The 17358-nt window shown below is 39.5% G+C and overlaps 1 protein-coding gene across 6 annotated transcripts in view; it reads right to left on the bottom strand.

Moving 5' to 3' along the window:
- Window positions 1-17358, bottom strand: part of TMEM131L (transmembrane 131 like) — a 140570-nt gene that overhangs the window by 28898 nt on the left and 94314 nt on the right. For all 6 annotated transcript variants that reach the window (XR_006740720.1, XM_036423361.2, XM_045576788.1 and 3 more), the window contains 14 exons: window positions 16062-16139; window positions 15721-15874; window positions 14455-14513; window positions 14027-14135; window positions 12050-12143; window positions 11445-11598; window positions 10710-10880; window positions 9323-9392; window positions 8177-8294; window positions 6217-6358; window positions 4874-4983; window positions 3824-3896; window positions 2060-2187; window positions 88-230 (listed from right to left, as the gene is read on the bottom strand). Coding sequence is in view for 5 of the 6 variants with exons in the window: in XM_036423361.2 (XP_036279254.1) it covers window positions 88-230; window positions 2060-2187; window positions 3824-3896; window positions 4874-4983; window positions 6217-6358; window positions 8177-8294; window positions 9323-9392; window positions 10710-10880; window positions 11445-11598; window positions 12050-12143; window positions 14027-14135; window positions 14455-14513; window positions 15721-15874; window positions 16062-16139 (1603 nt within the window). In the remaining variant the exon portion in view is untranslated. The remainder of the gene's footprint in view (window positions 1-87; window positions 231-2059; window positions 2188-3823; window positions 3897-4873; window positions 4984-6216; window positions 6359-8176; window positions 8295-9322; window positions 9393-10709; window positions 10881-11444; window positions 11599-12049; window positions 12144-14026; window positions 14136-14454; window positions 14514-15720; window positions 15875-16061; window positions 16140-17358) is intronic.

Below are 17358 nucleotides of genomic sequence, written 5' to 3'. Positions count from 1 at the left end.
TTTAAAAGAAGCTCCCAGGAGCGTCCTTTTGCCCCTGGCTTTCGCCCCCAGGTCCCCCTCTGTCAGAGCGCCTCGCAGGGGACTCACGTCGCCGGCAGTCCATCAGCGTGGACTCGGGCACCTTGAATCGGAGCGAGCCTCCGGGGCCGGGCAGTCTCCCGCCCACTTTCAGCAGCTCGCGTGCTCCGAATCCTTCCACAGCAATCATGTCAATAACAGTCAAGTTATTCCTTTAAGGGAAAGGAGAGACAAATAAAAGGCATTACAATAGAGTCGCTTGTACTTAAATATTCCTCGTTAGCAAAAACATGTTTGCTATTTTGAAAAAAACCCCACCCATTTAAATAGCATAGCCTCTCCTGACAAGCACAGAACAAGTGGAATATAGCAAGAAGGAGTGAATGATCAAGATCCCTCTTCAATCTCGGCCAAGAACGAAAACCCATGTATTTCTAATAACCAGCCACCAGGGTGGTGATCCGACCTCCAAAACAAAACAACAAACAAACAACAAAGTAAATGAGAAGGCCACAGAGAAACACTAACAAAGACAGACAAATTCATAACAACTGTTCACATGGTGAATGAAGGCGTTTTCATAGTATATGTGGTTATGAGAAATTCTGTCTTAAGAATAATTCTCGAAGTAAAAGCCCTACAGTTTATTCTGAACCAAAGATTTAAAATATCATCCCACAAGTAACATACATCTACTCAAGTTCTTACTAAACAGTAATTTAGACTAGCTTTTGCTTTTTCATTAACTGAAATCATGATTCCTAGGATGAAAAAGTGAAGTGGAAATGATGGTTAAATGATGCAGACTGGCCGAAAGCCAGTCATCATTAATGTAAACACTATAGAAGCAGAGAAAGAATTCATTTCTCATTATGTAAAATACAGTTATCGTCACATCTTTATTAAGTGATTCAAAACCTTTACTTGCCATTTAAAAACTTCTAAGTGATATCAGGTGATTGGTATTGTTTACAGAAAAATATTGTGTATCAAATCAGAAACCACCAAAAATAAATTAACTACTAACAAAAAAAAATGTAGGTTTTCTTTTGGAGTCTGGGATAGTATAATCTGGCATGAGGTGAAGTTTATATCTATACTTCCTATGATCTTAATTCTTCAAAAGAAAATGGGTTTAAAATGAAATATACCATCATCAAAGCATGAGGAGCCTTAGTTAAAATGCTTAAAAGAACTTTCAGTTCATTTTCTTTTCAAGTAGCATTCCCTTGTAGAAGAACAAATTCATACAATATACAATATACTAGATTTCAGAATAAGAAAGTTGTTGCCAGCTGATCTGACACTAGAAAAGCTTTAACAAATAACTAAAATGTCATTTACTAAAAATTAAATTTGTGCTAGACTTCTTGCCAATGAAGAGAAGTCTAGATTTGCATTTACTGTACATTTTTGAAAGAAGACTCTCACTAAAGACTACTTAAAGATGAAAAATAATTAAGAGTGGAAAACATTTAGCTGCTTAAATCAACTAGCAATAGAAGGCTTGTTTAAAAGGAAGGGGGGAAAACGTAGAAAGAGCCAATGGGCTCAGATAAGCACGTGTCCTTTGGGGCTACAGAGAATTCCAGACGCAAGAGCGACAGAAATGAGAGTGATGTACATCCAAACACTGTGCAATGAAAAGTATACAACAGCATTTTACTGATTTTTCTGAGCTAAGACAGGGAAGTACATGCCTGTGTGTGTGCTGGGAGTATGCACTGGTATGTATTTGTGTGTTCTGCCCTCTGTGACAGAAGTAGATGAGACGCTGAGTGAAATGTACTTCCCCTCATGGATGGATGGGCCCACACTCCGTACTGCACAGGGAGGAAAGTGAAGCAGGGATTAAATGTGGAGCCTCAGGAAGCCTCTCTTCTCAGACACTGTCTCTTGCTACCATGCGACAGAGAGTAAGGCCCGACTAAGCCGTAAATGTTAGCGCTCAGCTAAAGACATCACATATTCCTGAGAGGAAAAATTCAGACAGAGGAGCCGACGAGAAAGAAACTCTCCAGGACGAGGGGGTCACACCTACCGAATTAGAATGAGTGAGGTAACTTTTCCATAGTCAGCTGGCGTGAAAATGACACCGACCCTTTTCGTTGCCAGAGGCTGCAAGTGCAAGTGGAGGCTGCCAGACCTGGATCCCTCAGAATGCACACCCTGCGGATTTAATAAGTGCAATTCAACAATTCCTGTAAAGCACGCTCTGTCTTCATTATGTGCACTTTAGAGCATAAACATGATTGCTTTTAATTCCCAGATGTGACCACCCTAATCAACCTGTCGAACTTGTTTTTCCCGAGAGTTCACACCAATAAACAGTTCCCAAGCCATAGCCGAGAGGTACTGGCAGCGGCTGCAGGACAACCCACAGGGATGCTGGAAAGGGGACTTGCTTCCTGGCTTGGGAAGGAGTGGGGGCTAGAAGCCTTCAATGCAAAGATGTGTTGAGTGGAAAACTTCACTTAGAAAACAGACCCAACAGCCTCTACTTGAACATGATAAGGATCTGGGCAAACCATCCCCAACTGCTGCCTAACCCCAAATCTCTTTGATATTGAATTTGTATAGAGACCATCTTTATTATATGTAGTCTCTCCACTCTGAAGACTTTCGTTTATTCACATCCTCCTTTATTCTAAGATTTTTATCTTTTTCTGAATAAATCTTGTGGTCTAAATTTAATATTCAAGATTTAGTTCTTTATCATTTTCTCTCTTTCCACATTTTTTTAACTCCTCTTTAAAAACACTTGATTGATTGCTAAGAGCTATAATCACATAATCTGCATAGTAATATTTCTCTTCTTTATGTTTCTAATTTTTAAATTTGTCTTACCCTTCCATTGTTGCTAACATTTCCCATGCTATCTGAAAAAAGAAATATTGATGGTATCTGATTCATTTTCATTAGAATGATAAGCTTCATGAAGGCAGAAACCCTGCTTTATACATACAATAGGAATATTGAATAAGAAGCTGCTGATGTGCCCAGCTGGAGTGGTTCAGTGGTTGAGCATCAACCCATGAACCAGGAGATTGCCCTTTCACTCCTGGTTAGGGCGCACGCCAGAGGTTGTGGGCTTGATCCCCAGTAGAGGGCGTGCAGGTGGCAGCCAATCAATGATTCTCTCTCATCATTGATGTTTCTCTCTCTCTCTTTTCCTCTCCCTTCCTCCTTCTGAAAATCACAGAATGCGATTTGTAAGGAGAATAGCAATATACATAGAGCCACAGAGTGAAAACTAAGGAGCAAGGATGGCAAATCCCAGTCAAACAACATCCTTGCCCCATGACAAGTATTGACGCGAGACCTTCTGAGCTCCCAGGCTTTGGAATTCCAGAGTCAGCCAGCCTCATAGAGGAGGCCACTGTCGTAGAAACTGAGTGACTTGCTACACACATGAAGCCAGTTCAGCAACAAAAACATCCTTTTTTGATATATTTGTTTTTATCTCCTCTTGCGCTAAATAGAATTTGATGGCGCCAAGGAATCTTAAAAGAATTATCATTCTGGGGTCTCAAATTGTATGGGCTTCTACATAGGCCTGATTTCAATTGCTATTTCTTCACTCACATGAATCAAAATCACCAAATTAAAATGATTTATGAGCTAACAAGAACCTGTTGTATTCATTCATTGGAAAAATCTGCTACATATATCAAATGCCTGGAATATGAAAATAAGAGAGCCATATATATTACAGAAAGACACTTGAAATATAAATCAGCGAGGACCATATGCTACGTGTCTAGTTGGTAAGCATTCATTTTTCTGTGTAAAGACGACACCCTACCCGGGAAGGGCAAGCTTTGGTGAGCTGGAATTCGCCAGTTGTGAAATTAATTGTCTGCATGTCGGAGCCAAACCTATAAAGACAAAAAAAAGTTTAAAATAGCATTTGTCGCCAATAAAGAATAAAATGTGCGTGTGTTTGTGTGTGTGTGCGTGCATGCACATGTACTTGCACATAAACTACTCTGTCCCAGCCCCCGCACCGTGCCTGGCACATGATAAGTGCTTAATGATGTGAGCAGCATGGATGAGAAGGTAAAGAAGAAGATGGTGACAAAAGCTCAACCTGTGAAAAATTTTTTTTGCTCTGAATGGTCCCGAACTATGGAAGGGACTCTGAACCAAAGGTCATTTCATCTCCTGGTTTAATGTCCAGTAGACATTTGGCAATGTCTAGAAATATTTTTGATGTCACAGCTGGGGAGGTCTAAGTGGCATCTATTGGGCAGAAGTCAGAGAGGCTGCTAAACAGCCTTTCAACGCAGAGAATAGCCCTCTACCTGCTCCCAACAGAGAATCATCGGGTCCAAAATGTCAATCGTGCTGAAGTTGGAAAACCCTAGGACCAGGGTCGGTCCTACTGAGCCCAAAGGAAGAAAAACTGTAAGCAAAACTGTAATTGTGCGAAAATAAGATATAACAGATGTGAACAAACAGCATCCTCATCGTATCCTGTTTAACAGCACTAGATTAAAACATACCAAAACACTAAGCTCAGGACTTATGTGAACCTGAAGAACATGGTAAGCCAGATTCTAGGAGCATTTGTGAAAAATTCATGATTGCGAAGGTTTCCTAACCAGGAAAAGTATGAGTCTACGGGGAAATGGACTTGACGTAGTAACCCTGAAAATGCCACGTAACAGACAGAACTGGTCATTGCCAACAGGTTCTATGCACCAAGGGGCTGGGTGCCCAAGGTGCACGGGTTAATACTGTGTGCAACCACATGTAGAGTCCAGGTGAAAAGCAGGAAGGACTTGAAATAATTCCGAGTCTGAACGGTGTTTCCCAAACCCCCCGCCAGGGAGTCTTCCTGGCTGGTGCTTACCGTTTGTGGAGCAGGCGCACAGCAGCCTCGGGCTTAGGATACAGAGAGAGAGGCAGCAGCTGCAGGGACACCGGCAGAGAGGAAGGGTTCTGCACCACGAAGTACTTTACCTGCACACGGGAAAGGGAAATCAGCCCCTGGGGAGAAGCCAGCATCACTCCTGCAATATTCCTGCGAAGAGCTGCATGACCTGAATGCAGTCACGAGGAGCCACCACACAGATCACACTGAGGGACATTCTAGGAAATAAAGGGCCCGCACACTTCACAAATACCTCCGCCATGAAAGACAAAGAAAGGCTGGGGAAGGCTAAGGGAGACAAGAAAGACTTGACCATGCAATGCACAATTCTGAATTGGATCCTGAACCAAGTGGGGGGGTAGGGGGGATTGCTATAAAGTATGTCCATGGGATGATTAAAAATGTTTGAATATAGACTGTACATTAGATGACCTTATTAGGGTTAATGTTACACTTGCTAATTTTGATAAGTAGACTCTGGCATAGAAGATGCACCTGCTCTTAGGAACTTTACACTGATGTAATCAGAGGGAAGGGGCATAATGGGTGACACTCAAATGGCTTATAAAAATATATGTGTGGGTGGACAGAGAAGGGCAATGACTAAGTGGGCGTGGCAAACATTAAATATGGAGTGAGCCTTTGTGAAGGGCAACTGGACGTTCTTGGATTTATTCTTGAAATTGTTCTCTATGTTAAAATTATTTCAAATTAAAAAAATTTTTAAAGTAGTCTTAGAATGTTATCCCTAAGGAGCCCGATGAGTGTCTGATGAAGACTAGATCATCACTCAGATCATGTGTGATATGTGTCTTTGGCAATGAGACACACTGTGAGATGGAGCGTAAGCCTGCTGGTGCCACTTCGCTCCCTTTGCCCGTGTCGCCCTTGTCAATGAGACACACACGCAGGGAGGAGAGTGGGCAGCGGAGTGAGCCCCGATTGCTGTGGCATCACAGGGCCTCTTCACCGGCTCTGGCCTCCTCTCCCAGGAGCTCCTTGTTACAAAACAAACTGATACCTACTTCAGCCAGTGTTAGTCTCCATTTTCTGTTGTTATTCAGTTGAAGACTTGCTCAACTGAAAAGATTTTTTAATTGGACATAAGCCTCATAAAATGTATTTGTTCTGTGCACTTTCAGCCTGCTTAGATTTCTATTCCTTCTTTTGTTCTTCTGATACCTCCCTACTAAGCATATGGGTGTCATTTAGAGTGAATTTAAGTGAATTTTGTTTCTGAAACAATGTTCTCAAGGTGTAACTTAAAAACCCAGGAGATGGGGTGTCGCTGATAAAGGGGTTAGAAGACACAGGCTCCTCACCACGCTGTTCCTCAGGGCAGTTGCGCTGAAGTTCAACACGAGGCCTGGCTCTGTAACCAAACGAGGCAGAAAGAAAACAAAGGATTCCGACTCCTTGGATCTCTTCAAGGGGGCAAACCGAGTCATTCCTAAAACATTCCTCCTGTGTAATTCACAAAGAAAGGCGAGGTTATAAAAAAACAATCTTGACACAAAAAAAGAGGAAATTATTAACTATATCACTCCTACTGGAAGGAGCAAGCAAGGGGTCTTGGGAAAAAATGGCTTATTCTGGGGCTGGGGAAGCATAAGCATAAGATGATTCTGGAACAGCCTGTGTTACAAGAAAGCAAGGAAGGTTAAAAAAAAAATAATAATGGGGATCTCTGGCCAGTGTGGGTCAGTTGGTTGGAGCATCATCCTGTACACCAAAAGGGTGCAGGTACAATTCTGGGTCAGGGCACATACCAGGTTCAGTCCCCAGTGGGGGCATGCACAGAAGGTAACCAATCGATGTTCTCCTTCACATCAATGTTTCTCTCTTTTTACTTCCCCTAATTCCCTTCTCCTCTCTCTAAAATCACTAAGTATATCCGCAGGTAAGGATTTTTTGAAAAAAATTATGAGGACATGTCAAAGAAACCCACAAACTAGCCTGCAGGAGTTCCCAATAGCCAAATCTGGGACAAATTTGCATAGAAAATAATAATGATGCCTGGCCAGCATGGCTCAGTGGTTGAGTGTGGACCTATGAACCAGAGGTCAAGGTTCAATTCCAGGTCAAGGCACATGCCTGGGTTGCATGCTTGATTCCCCAGTAGGGGGAGTGCAGGAGGCAACCAATCGATGATTCTCTCTCATCATTGATGTTTCTTTCTCTCTCTCCCTCTCCCTTCCTCTCTGAAATCAATAAAATATATACATATTAAATAAATAATAATGATCAAAGAATCCATAGTGATGCTCAGTAAGAATATAAAAATGAAGAAGATACTTAGAAACATCACCATTTTGTAGCCATCAGCTAATAACTGACCAGGGCAAGCATTATCAATGAATGCTAAAAGCATGGGTGAAACATTCCTCGGGAACAGTAAATTTATATGATCTCAAGTTATCATCCATTTATTAATTGCAAAAGAAAATACATATCAACAATGGAGAAAGATCTGTCACACCTACAAGAGAGAGAGTCAAATGACTCAACTTAGCAATGTCAGTAATGGGACAAACTGACTGATGTCCCTCCTGAGGTGATGATAAGGACACAAGACCAATCAAGTCCTTAGCACTCTTCCCAAAAATGCCTAACATGAATGTAAACTTGAGAAAACAATAAAAACATTCCAAGTATTGAACATTCTATAAGACAACTTCCGAAGACTCTTAAAATGTGAGCATTATGAAAGATGAAAAAAAGGTGGAAACACTATTCCAAAGAAAATTAAGGAAACAGACAACCCCATGCAATGCATGATCCTTGAATAGATCTTGGACTTTAAAAAAGGAAAAAGAAAAAGATAGCTATAACAGATATTTGTGGGTGAACCAGGGAAATCTGAATATTAGGTGGTATAATTGGATCAATGTTAAGTTTGTTGGGTATGTAATGGCAGTGTACCAGAATATTTAACTTAGGAAAGAAAAGTATTTCCTAATAAAGTATTGAGGGTTACAGTATCATGATATCTACACCTTAAAAAGGTGTACATGTTTGTGTGCACATAAATATAGATACAGATGTAGGGAGAGAAATAAAGCAACTATAAGATGAGAACCACTGTTGACTCTAAATTAATACTGTATTTGAGTATTCACTGCACTATTCTTCCAACTTTCCTGAGGTTTGAAATTTCTCAAAATAAAAAGCTAGAGAGAAATATCAATTACTAAAAATTCAGTGCTGAAAGCTCAACAAAGTAGCATGTAATTGCATCGCCTTTATGCTGAGTGAAAGAAATGAAGGAAGGGGAAGACCTACTTGCAGACGTCACTGTTTTTAAATTTCTTCCATCTCTCATACAACTTATTTGCGAGTTCAAAATCCACATCCCAGGTAGACTGATCCAGAGAAAGGCTCCCTTCCCAATGAGGATTTTCTGCAAGTGAGATCAGGTGTAATGTTTACATCTACAGAAAACACAATGCAACGAGTAAATACTGCCAAGGCTACTGTCAAACTTCTCAAACTGACAGGAGTGTCGAGTCAATGTGTGCTCTCTTTCCTCTGACTGCTTTATTGAAAGTCCCTCTGATTCAATGGCAAATGATAATATACCAAATCAAACAAACATGTATAAAACAAAAACTAAACTGAATTATGTAAACAGAAAAGACACATGGCTCATGAATACAGCCTGAGACAAGCTGAAATCACACACGGAACATTTTTAAAAGCTTTAAATTTAAATTTAAGGCTAAATGTATCCGTGTAAATGCCAGTGATCACCAAAGTCTTTTGGGTTATTATGTAGAATGCTGATGAACCGATCCTCAAAGGAGGGCAGAGACCAGGGGCTCAGCCTAGAGAAAGGTGTATATTTATATTTATAAACTGGTCACTTATTCAGCTTGCCCTCTCTATTTATTTGTTCTGTCTTGCCTGTGCTAAAGAGCATATCAGAGTGAACAAAGAAACCTCTGGACTGAAATCCTCTCCTAAGATTGGACATTTTAGTAAATCAAAAGGCAGGAACGAAACTAGAAAAAGCTTCTACATCAGCCCTATGGCCTTCAGTCTCACACAACGACTAGCACTCCCATAGATATCTATGCTGCTGTAGCTAAAGTATTCAAAGGCAAGTCCAAATTATTTTTAATAACTTCTAGTCAACTCTTTGTTTAAAAGAACCGGAATATCGGGATCTTCCCATTTTTCCTGATAGCAAGGTTGCTAGGATGATCAAATAATGTGTCTGAGAAAAACCACAAGGACCTCAGGATGCTTCTGGAGGATTCCTAACAATGTCATGCCATTCTGTGAGGGATCATGCTCTTTAAGAATAGAAGATGATGCAATTCCGTTCACATGACTAATTATCCCATCTACCAATGCTATTTTTCCTCCCTACTGCCCACCCAACCCCCAACTAGAGTTCTACAGAAAGCCTCAGGGCAAAATACTTACCTGCTTTTGATTTTCCCATGAAATAATGCATGCCACAATGTGCTATCACTTCAAAACCCAGAGTCCCTTCCTAGATTGAAAAGTAATATATGAATAACTTAAAACACAGCACTACACATAAAAATCCTAATGCACTCAAATGCAAAGCAGACATTGGCCTCCACCTCAGTGAACTTCCATTTAAGTTAACCAGAAGCTAAACCGCTAGAAAGTGCTTTCTTGGCTCCCTTCAACCCTTGAATGAGAGCTCTGCACTGCCTCTCCCAGGGAGAATCACAACAGGGCATTCTGTTCAGTAAGCACAGTGACAACCACGGGGCCCAAAAGACACCAAGCTGCCTTCTGAATTGAAGAAGAAATTAGTGTCAGGACATTCTTAGCAGGTTTTTTGAAAACTGTACTAGAATCCTCTGAGAAATTAAAAAAAAAAAATTAAAAAGCTAACTCCTAAGCTATTCAGGACATTCCAATTAGTGTCCCATTTCCTAGAGGAAGTATACACTTGCTACTCCCACCCATCCCTGACACCTGCCTGCTCCCTCCCACAGTCCTCTCCTTATAAACATCTCTTGATTAAAAAAAAAAAGAAAGAAAAGAAAAGAAAATTTCTAAGAAATCTTCCCTGCTCAAAATATGGATGAATGGAATTAACTTTACATTTTGTTTAGTTTTCAGAAGTCCTACTGTCAGGCTCACAGCTGAGCATGAGGCATTTCTATTTATAAAACACCAATGCTAATAAGTGAGAAAAAAATCATAAAGATGGTTGCATGAATGTCTCATAAAAATTAGAACCCAGCGTTGTACAGAATAGCTTGGATCAAAAAGAAGCAATAACAGTAACTAAATGAAAGGAAAGAAATATTAAGGAAAAAAATGAGACATGTTTAAGATAAGATCTAAATTAAACACCATTTCCCTAGATTTTAGAAAGCATTTTCTTCCTTGCAAACTTTTTCAGGCTTTAGATTTGGCCCATTAAAGACATTCTAGGATTATGAGCGGCTGAGAGTTACTTACCATAGGTCCAAATAAAGCATTTAACCATCTTATTTATCTCAATTCATTGCAAGTATGTGCTCAGAGCTCAACTGTGTTTTCTACAGCAAGCACACATTCCTTGCTCTACAAATTTTGGAAATAAATGAAAATGAAATCAATCTATTTGTGATGTCTTATTTCACTCAAGAACCTCAATTTTCTTTATGAAAAATTGTAACTTTCCAAATAAAGATTTCTACATCTAAAAAACTCACCATCTAAGATTGGTCTGGTAATATCCTTAGAGAGTCTTAAAGAATATGAGCTTAACTTAGTCAATAAAACCAAGCACTACAACTTCATAGAAATAAAAATTATAATACATATACAGTTTTATGAACGATACCTTGGTTGGTGCAGAGTAAATCTGTAGAGGTATTGCAAACATAGCACCTATGTTTGTAGTCAAAAATACATTGGTGAATAGATTTATGGCAATGTTTCTAATAGCAACTTTCAAAGAAAATATATTCCAACAGCCTGGAGGTAGAAATAAAGGGCCAGTGAAATTCAGAATCTAAAGACAAAAAAAAAAGAAGCAGGAGAAATTACTTTCCTAACACTAGTGATGATTGAAATCATTATAGAATATGATACTAAAGTTCTATACTTTGAGAAATATAATTTTACTCAATTATTTCCAGATCAAAAATTGAACTATTTGTATATAAACAATAGGCTTCAAATAATGTTTAAAATGCAACTGTTTGTAAGTTCCACAAAAGTAATTGTATAATTTTCATAACTGGCATTTTGCAAAAACCTACTCTTTTATCACGAACTGGGTTTATTTTTACTAAGTACAATCTTTTTAGTATAAATTATATATAATAAAATGTTTTAATAATGGTAAGAGCAAATGTCTCTAAAGGATATATCCTGATCTCTTTGAGATCCTTGAACAATAGTTTAACAAAGAGAGAGATCTTAAAAGAAATTCTGAAAACGTTAATAGAAAAATACTTGCTTTAAAATTGGTAAGAAAGCACTAACTTTTATAAATATTCATTTCATAGTATCTGACCATAAACAAAGCATGAAATAAAATAGGCTAAAACCTGGATGAAAACACCATGTGTACCTTCAAAAACTTCTTGGCCTCCTTGGAGACAAACACATCGTTTATGACGACGCTGCGGTCGAAATGGTTGAGGTACCACATTGTCCAAACTCCCGACGTGTTCTCGTGGATCTCCAGGTGGAACTGGGCAGCAGAAGAGTCCATTCTGAAATACCTGCGAACACAGAACGCGCATGCTCTCAGCCCTGAGGGCGAGACAACTGTGGGCATTCGATAGAGCCTCAATCACAAGAAGAGTCAGAGAGTGGATGTTCGCACTGGGAATTACCGCACAGGTCACTTCAGCCTTCTTCCCACAGAGCATCTGAAGGACAGAGGCCACCAGGCAGAACCAGGACCGGGTGCAGCTGAGAAACACGGCGGGAGGAAGGGGTTCTCCTCCCACACCTGGCTGCCTGGCCAAGAGCCCATGTCGTGAACTGAGTCTTTCACCTTCTTCTTTCCCATTCTGCAAACAACCCCTGTTTCTGTTGTCGGTAGGTGTGAAGGCAAGGAATGCAGCCCATGGAATCATACTAGCACTGGTTATATATTTTTTAATCATTTCTGAATGAACACTCACACACAAAACCCATAGGACTTCAGGGAAAGTGAGGTTAACCTACCCTGGGACCACCGGAGAGGAGAGGCAGGCTGTTAGTGTTGGAGTGCTTTTTGTTTTCTTCGTGACTTCTTTCACGCCACTATCACACAATGGAGCTGTTTTGAGGTATCAAGAAATAAGTGTCAAGTATAATATCTTTTATATCACTACACATAAACAAAAACAAGATATGTGTGTTCTTTATAACCTTCTTATTTCAGTTTTTGTCTCCACTGAAATCATGTGTGAGACATAAACGGGAAAATCCTTTCTCAAACCTTATCTTCTTTACTAGCTTGCTGTCAGTGATCTCAAACAGGGTATCTGCCACCCAACTGTACCCTCCCCCCTTTTATAAACCAACCTCTCACTTCTTTGTGGGTGGGGGGGAGAGTGTAGGAGGGAAGACTCAATGCATTGTAGCTTTCTTTTTATAATGATAGGCATTCTCCAAAAAGTAAGAGGAAAGCCAGCAGTCTGCCAGAGATGACGTATGCGACGACTGAAGCTCAGCTGGGCGGGGTGAGGAGCAGGTGGCGGCATGAGCAGGACAGAAATGCTGCCTCAGCAATATGCCGGAGCCTCTCAGAGACGGTGGGGATGCATCTCAGAAAGCCACTGCTTCATCCAAGCAGCAAGCTGCCCTTGAGCAGGGTCATACTACTCATTAAATCACTGGGATTGAATTCTTAACTCTAATACAAATACTCAAGTGGTTGTTTTTGTTGTTGTTGTTGTTTTAGCTATATGTATGATAAAAAAAAAATTACAACATGAATAAAGATGTGAAAATTAAATCTACTTTTCCCTCCTGACTTCCCAATTATCTTAGAGGAGCAGCTGCTAACAGATTTGTGAGCATCCTACCAGTTTTTCTATTTCATATACAAGTGCATGGATACTATTAAAAGCCCAAATGTACACACACCGCCCACATATGCTTTCCAATAGCTGCAGAATATACCCCGTGGATGAACTACAATTTAACCAGGCTCCTATCAATGGGTGTTTATGTTAGTTCTGTTGTCACAAACAATGCACATTCTGTAGATAGAGCTTTGAATATAACATATCTGCAGATAAGTTCCTAGAAGTAGAATTAAGGACTGAAGAATATATATGGGCATTTTAAATGTTCATAGATTGCCAATTTTCCCTCAAAAAACAAACAAACCACAAACCCATGTCTTCTTATACTCTTATCAAAAACATGAATGATGTCTTTTCCCCTAGTCATTATCAACACAGGAAGTTAACAATTTTTTTTACCAATCCAAGTAATAAATTATATCTCACTTGTCCCTTTAAATTTACTTTCCTTTCCGTATAAGTGACATGTTTTCCTGTTTAAAAATCCATTTGCATTTCTTTTCTTTTTTTAAAAAATGTTTTCATTTATTTTATTTTTTTAGAGAGGGGGAGAGGGAGAAACATGTTTGAGAGAGAAACATTGATTGGCTGCCTCCTGAATGGCCCCCACTGAGGATTGAGCTCAAACATAACATGGGCATGTACCCTGATCGGAAATCAAACCAGCAACCTCCTCGTGCATGGGTGACACTCAACCACCGAGCCACACTGGCTGTGCTATTTGCATTTCTTTACAGAAATCTTCTTAACTGTGAGTATGAACCAAAAGATAGGATTGGGTTCATGCTTCTGCATCGCATTCTACACAAAGCATCAAAACTAAGGCAGCACAATCTCTCTCTCTCCCTGTGAAGGGAGTATCTCCAAACACATTTACATTCTGGTCTTTCAAATCCCCCACGGAGTTACACTTTAAACTCAAAATCCTCTGCATGTGGCAGAACCAGAATGGCACAGACAAGCATCTTCTCCATCCTGATCTCAGAACAGTGAAGGCTGCAGGATGGAGAGCAAGCCCACTCTCTTTCCTAGAACACTGACTACTCTGCAGGGTAAGTCCTTTCTCAGAAAGAACTGCCATTGATAACAAACATAACAAGGCAGTCTCCAATATTTTTTAAATCTGTACCTTTGCAAGTAAAAGAGGCAATTTTTGTAAAGTTCGTAGTAGAGGAAGGTAGGAGCACCGGTTCAAACTGCAGAGACAGAGCGTCTCTCTGTGAGAAATGATGGACATCCTGTAACAACAGCAAAGAAATCCAGTTAGCACTCTCAGCTGGGCCACTGGGTATCTAATCTGAATCAACTCTGAAATAACCCAGGAGCTCAGACTGGCATTCGTACAGCACCTGTGCAGTACGTGTGTCTACAAGAGTACAAGGGGAGTGCTGACAACCTGCACCCAAGTAGGGGTTCAAGCCAGGGAAAAGGGGGTGCAATGAAAGCAGTGGAGAGCAGAGATAAGTGTTTCTGTATCAGCTCCTGAAAATTCCTCATGTTCTACAATGAAATACTTGTGAGTTGAACAGTTACTAGATATAAAGCATTTACAATTACCTGTATCCATATAAAGCTGTTTCCTGAATGTAATATATACATATTTACGGCCGAATCATCTGCCCAAAAGAATCAGAGTGAGGAGGTTAAAACAAAAAGTAATATCATTCTCACACATCACACATTTCTCTCTCTCAAAAAAAAAAAGTACCTCGTTTTGCAACACTACAATTGAAACTTGGAGCTATTTCTGCAGAGCATTCTTTTAAGTCACAAGAAAAAGGATACTTACGAAATATTAACCTACCAACATGGCTCTCTAAATGATAGATAAATGCTGAGTTTAGGGTCAGGACACTGCTCCTCTGGCTTCAAACAACCACCTGGACAGCTTCAAATATGGCTGTTCTTCCCTGGTGATTAGTCAGCCCCTCATTTCCTTATTTAGACAACCATACTTAGGAGAAATAAAACCTGGGATCTCAAACCATAACCTTCCTTTCAAGCCTCACCAACAGAAGTGGTCCCTATGGGGCAGGAGTCTTCTCTACTTTGATGTCTACACAGCCGTTCTGAGAATCACCAAAAGCTTGCAACAAGGAGACAAGAAAGCTCTTCTGCTGAATTATTCCTATAATCAATTCTCAAGTGTTGTTTGAACAACAATAAGAATGCCAATATCAAACTATATTTTGGAGCCTCTTCTTTTTCTGAATATGTACATGAGTATGGTGCGCCATTAAAAGTCTTGACAACCAATGGATGATACCAAGTACTACATTATAAATCTCATGGATCACATAATATGTGTCTCCAATAAAACTTCCTAGAAACTTAAGCTGATGAACTACGTTATTTCCGGTAAGCAGAGCTGTTTGCAAAAATAAAATTCATAGAATGAATATTGAAATTCCTACTACACTCATCTGTCAGGCATCAAGGAACGAACAGTATCCCATCAACTATTTAAAAAATACAAAACAGCAGGTCAACCGAGCTTCTGCAAATCAGTAAAACGGCAAGAGACACAAGATTTCCAACACTTTGTAAATGTTAATATTAAGTTGTTGTGCCCAGAATGCCATGAAAAAATGATTCCCAAGGAAACTTACAGACTAGTTTGCTTTTGTCCCTTAATTTACTCCAAAAATTTACTCACAGCTGCAAACTGAGAACCAGTTACTATTACAATTGCTTAATAATGTTGAAAGCCGCAGCTCTTTGTGTTGGAGTGTGATGATGTGATCTATAAGTAAATGTTATAGAATGATGATGCAGGTTAATCTTAATATGTTACCATGGAAATGTGAAGTGCTTCCACCTTACCTGAGGTCTCAGATTTATCTGTAGCTACATAAATAATAGAAAGATGATCTAACAAATCCTGTGTGTTTTGCTCAAATTCTTTCGAGGCGTTTTCCATTGTTACAATTATGCTCATCTGTAGCCGTAACACATCATCGGATTCCAGATAACAGCTCTGAGATTGGAGGGATGGAAAAAAGGAAAACCTTAAAAAATGATCTGAACTTGGTGATCTCAAATTTTAAGGGGAAAAGCACTTAAGATAAGGGCACATGTACTTCTGAGAACAGAATGTGCTGTTTTATTTTTTATATCTAAGCAAAGAGGCAGGAAGAAAAAAAAACTTAATTTTTTCATTTTACCTTTAATCGCTGACACACTTTGTTATGTAAACTGCATTCCAGTTGCACCTGCAAGAGGCTAGTATTAGTGGTTTCTGCCTAAAAGAAAAAAAAAGGGGGTGGGGGGGAGAAACAATGTAAAAGAAAGCAAAAGGCTCAATCTAGCGTTAATAGCAGACAACCTATCATTTATTCAGGAACTGCATTTACTCAATTGACAAACATTTGAGTATCTGCTACTTGCTGGGTGCTATTCTATTTACTGGAAATAAAACCATTAATAAAAACAGTCCCCGTTCTAATGGAAATCATAAGCTCACCCCCTGGGCAACATGAAAACTCTGACTATGGCAATACACAGATACATGTGTTCTGGATATACACAGGAACACTGTCGTTTGGCATCGAGGATACTTTTTTAATACTCTTTTTCCACATAGCAGCCTACTTTTATTTTAAAGTAGGTTCAGCAAGCAATCGCCAATGAACTGTTCTTCTGTCTGCCTTCCTTCAGTAGGATGACCTTAAAAGCTATGGCGAAATCATAAGAGATGTCCAAAATTCAACTGGCTATCATTCCTTTATTTTTCCATTACAGTTGATATTCAATATTATTTTATATTAGTTTCAGATGTACAACACAGTGGTTAGACAGTTACCAGTATATGATGTAAAAAGTGATCTGATTAAGTCCAGTGTGTATCTGATACCACAGTAGTTATTACAATATTATTGGCTATACTAGCATTTCCCATGCTGTACTCAACATTCCCATGACTACTGCCAATTTGCACTTCTTAATCCCTTCACCTTTTTCTTTACCCAACCTTTCCACCAATCCTCCCCATCTGGCAATCATCAGTTTGTTCTCTGTGTCTATAAATCTGTTTCTGTTTTGTTTGTTCATTTATTTTGAACTTTAGATTTCCCATATAAGTGAAATCACACAGTATTTGTCTTTTTCTGTCTGACTTATTTCACTTAATGTAATATCTTCTAGGTCTATCCATGCTGTTGCAAATGGTAATACTTCATTCTTTTTAAAAATATATGATTTTATTGACTTCAGAGAGGAAGGGAGAGGGAGAGAGAAAGAGAAAAAAACATCATTGATGAGAGAGAATCATTGATGGGCAGCCTCCTACATGCTCTTTACTTAGGATTAAGCCCACAACCCAGGCATGTGCCCCTAACCAGAACTAAACCCGGGACCCTTCAGTCCACAGGCCGACACTCTCTACTGAACCAAATGATTGTAAAACCATTCTTTTCTATGGCTGAGTAATATTCCATTGTATAGATGCACCACTTCTTTTTT

Source organism: Pipistrellus kuhlii, unplaced genomic scaffold, assembly GCF_014108245.1.
Source record: "Pipistrellus kuhlii isolate mPipKuh1 unplaced genomic scaffold, mPipKuh1.p scaffold_m20_p_8, whole genome shotgun sequence".
Lineage (NCBI taxonomy): Eukaryota > Metazoa > Chordata > Mammalia > Chiroptera > Vespertilionidae > Pipistrellus > Pipistrellus kuhlii.
This window is presented reverse-complemented; position numbering and strand designations above follow the sequence as displayed.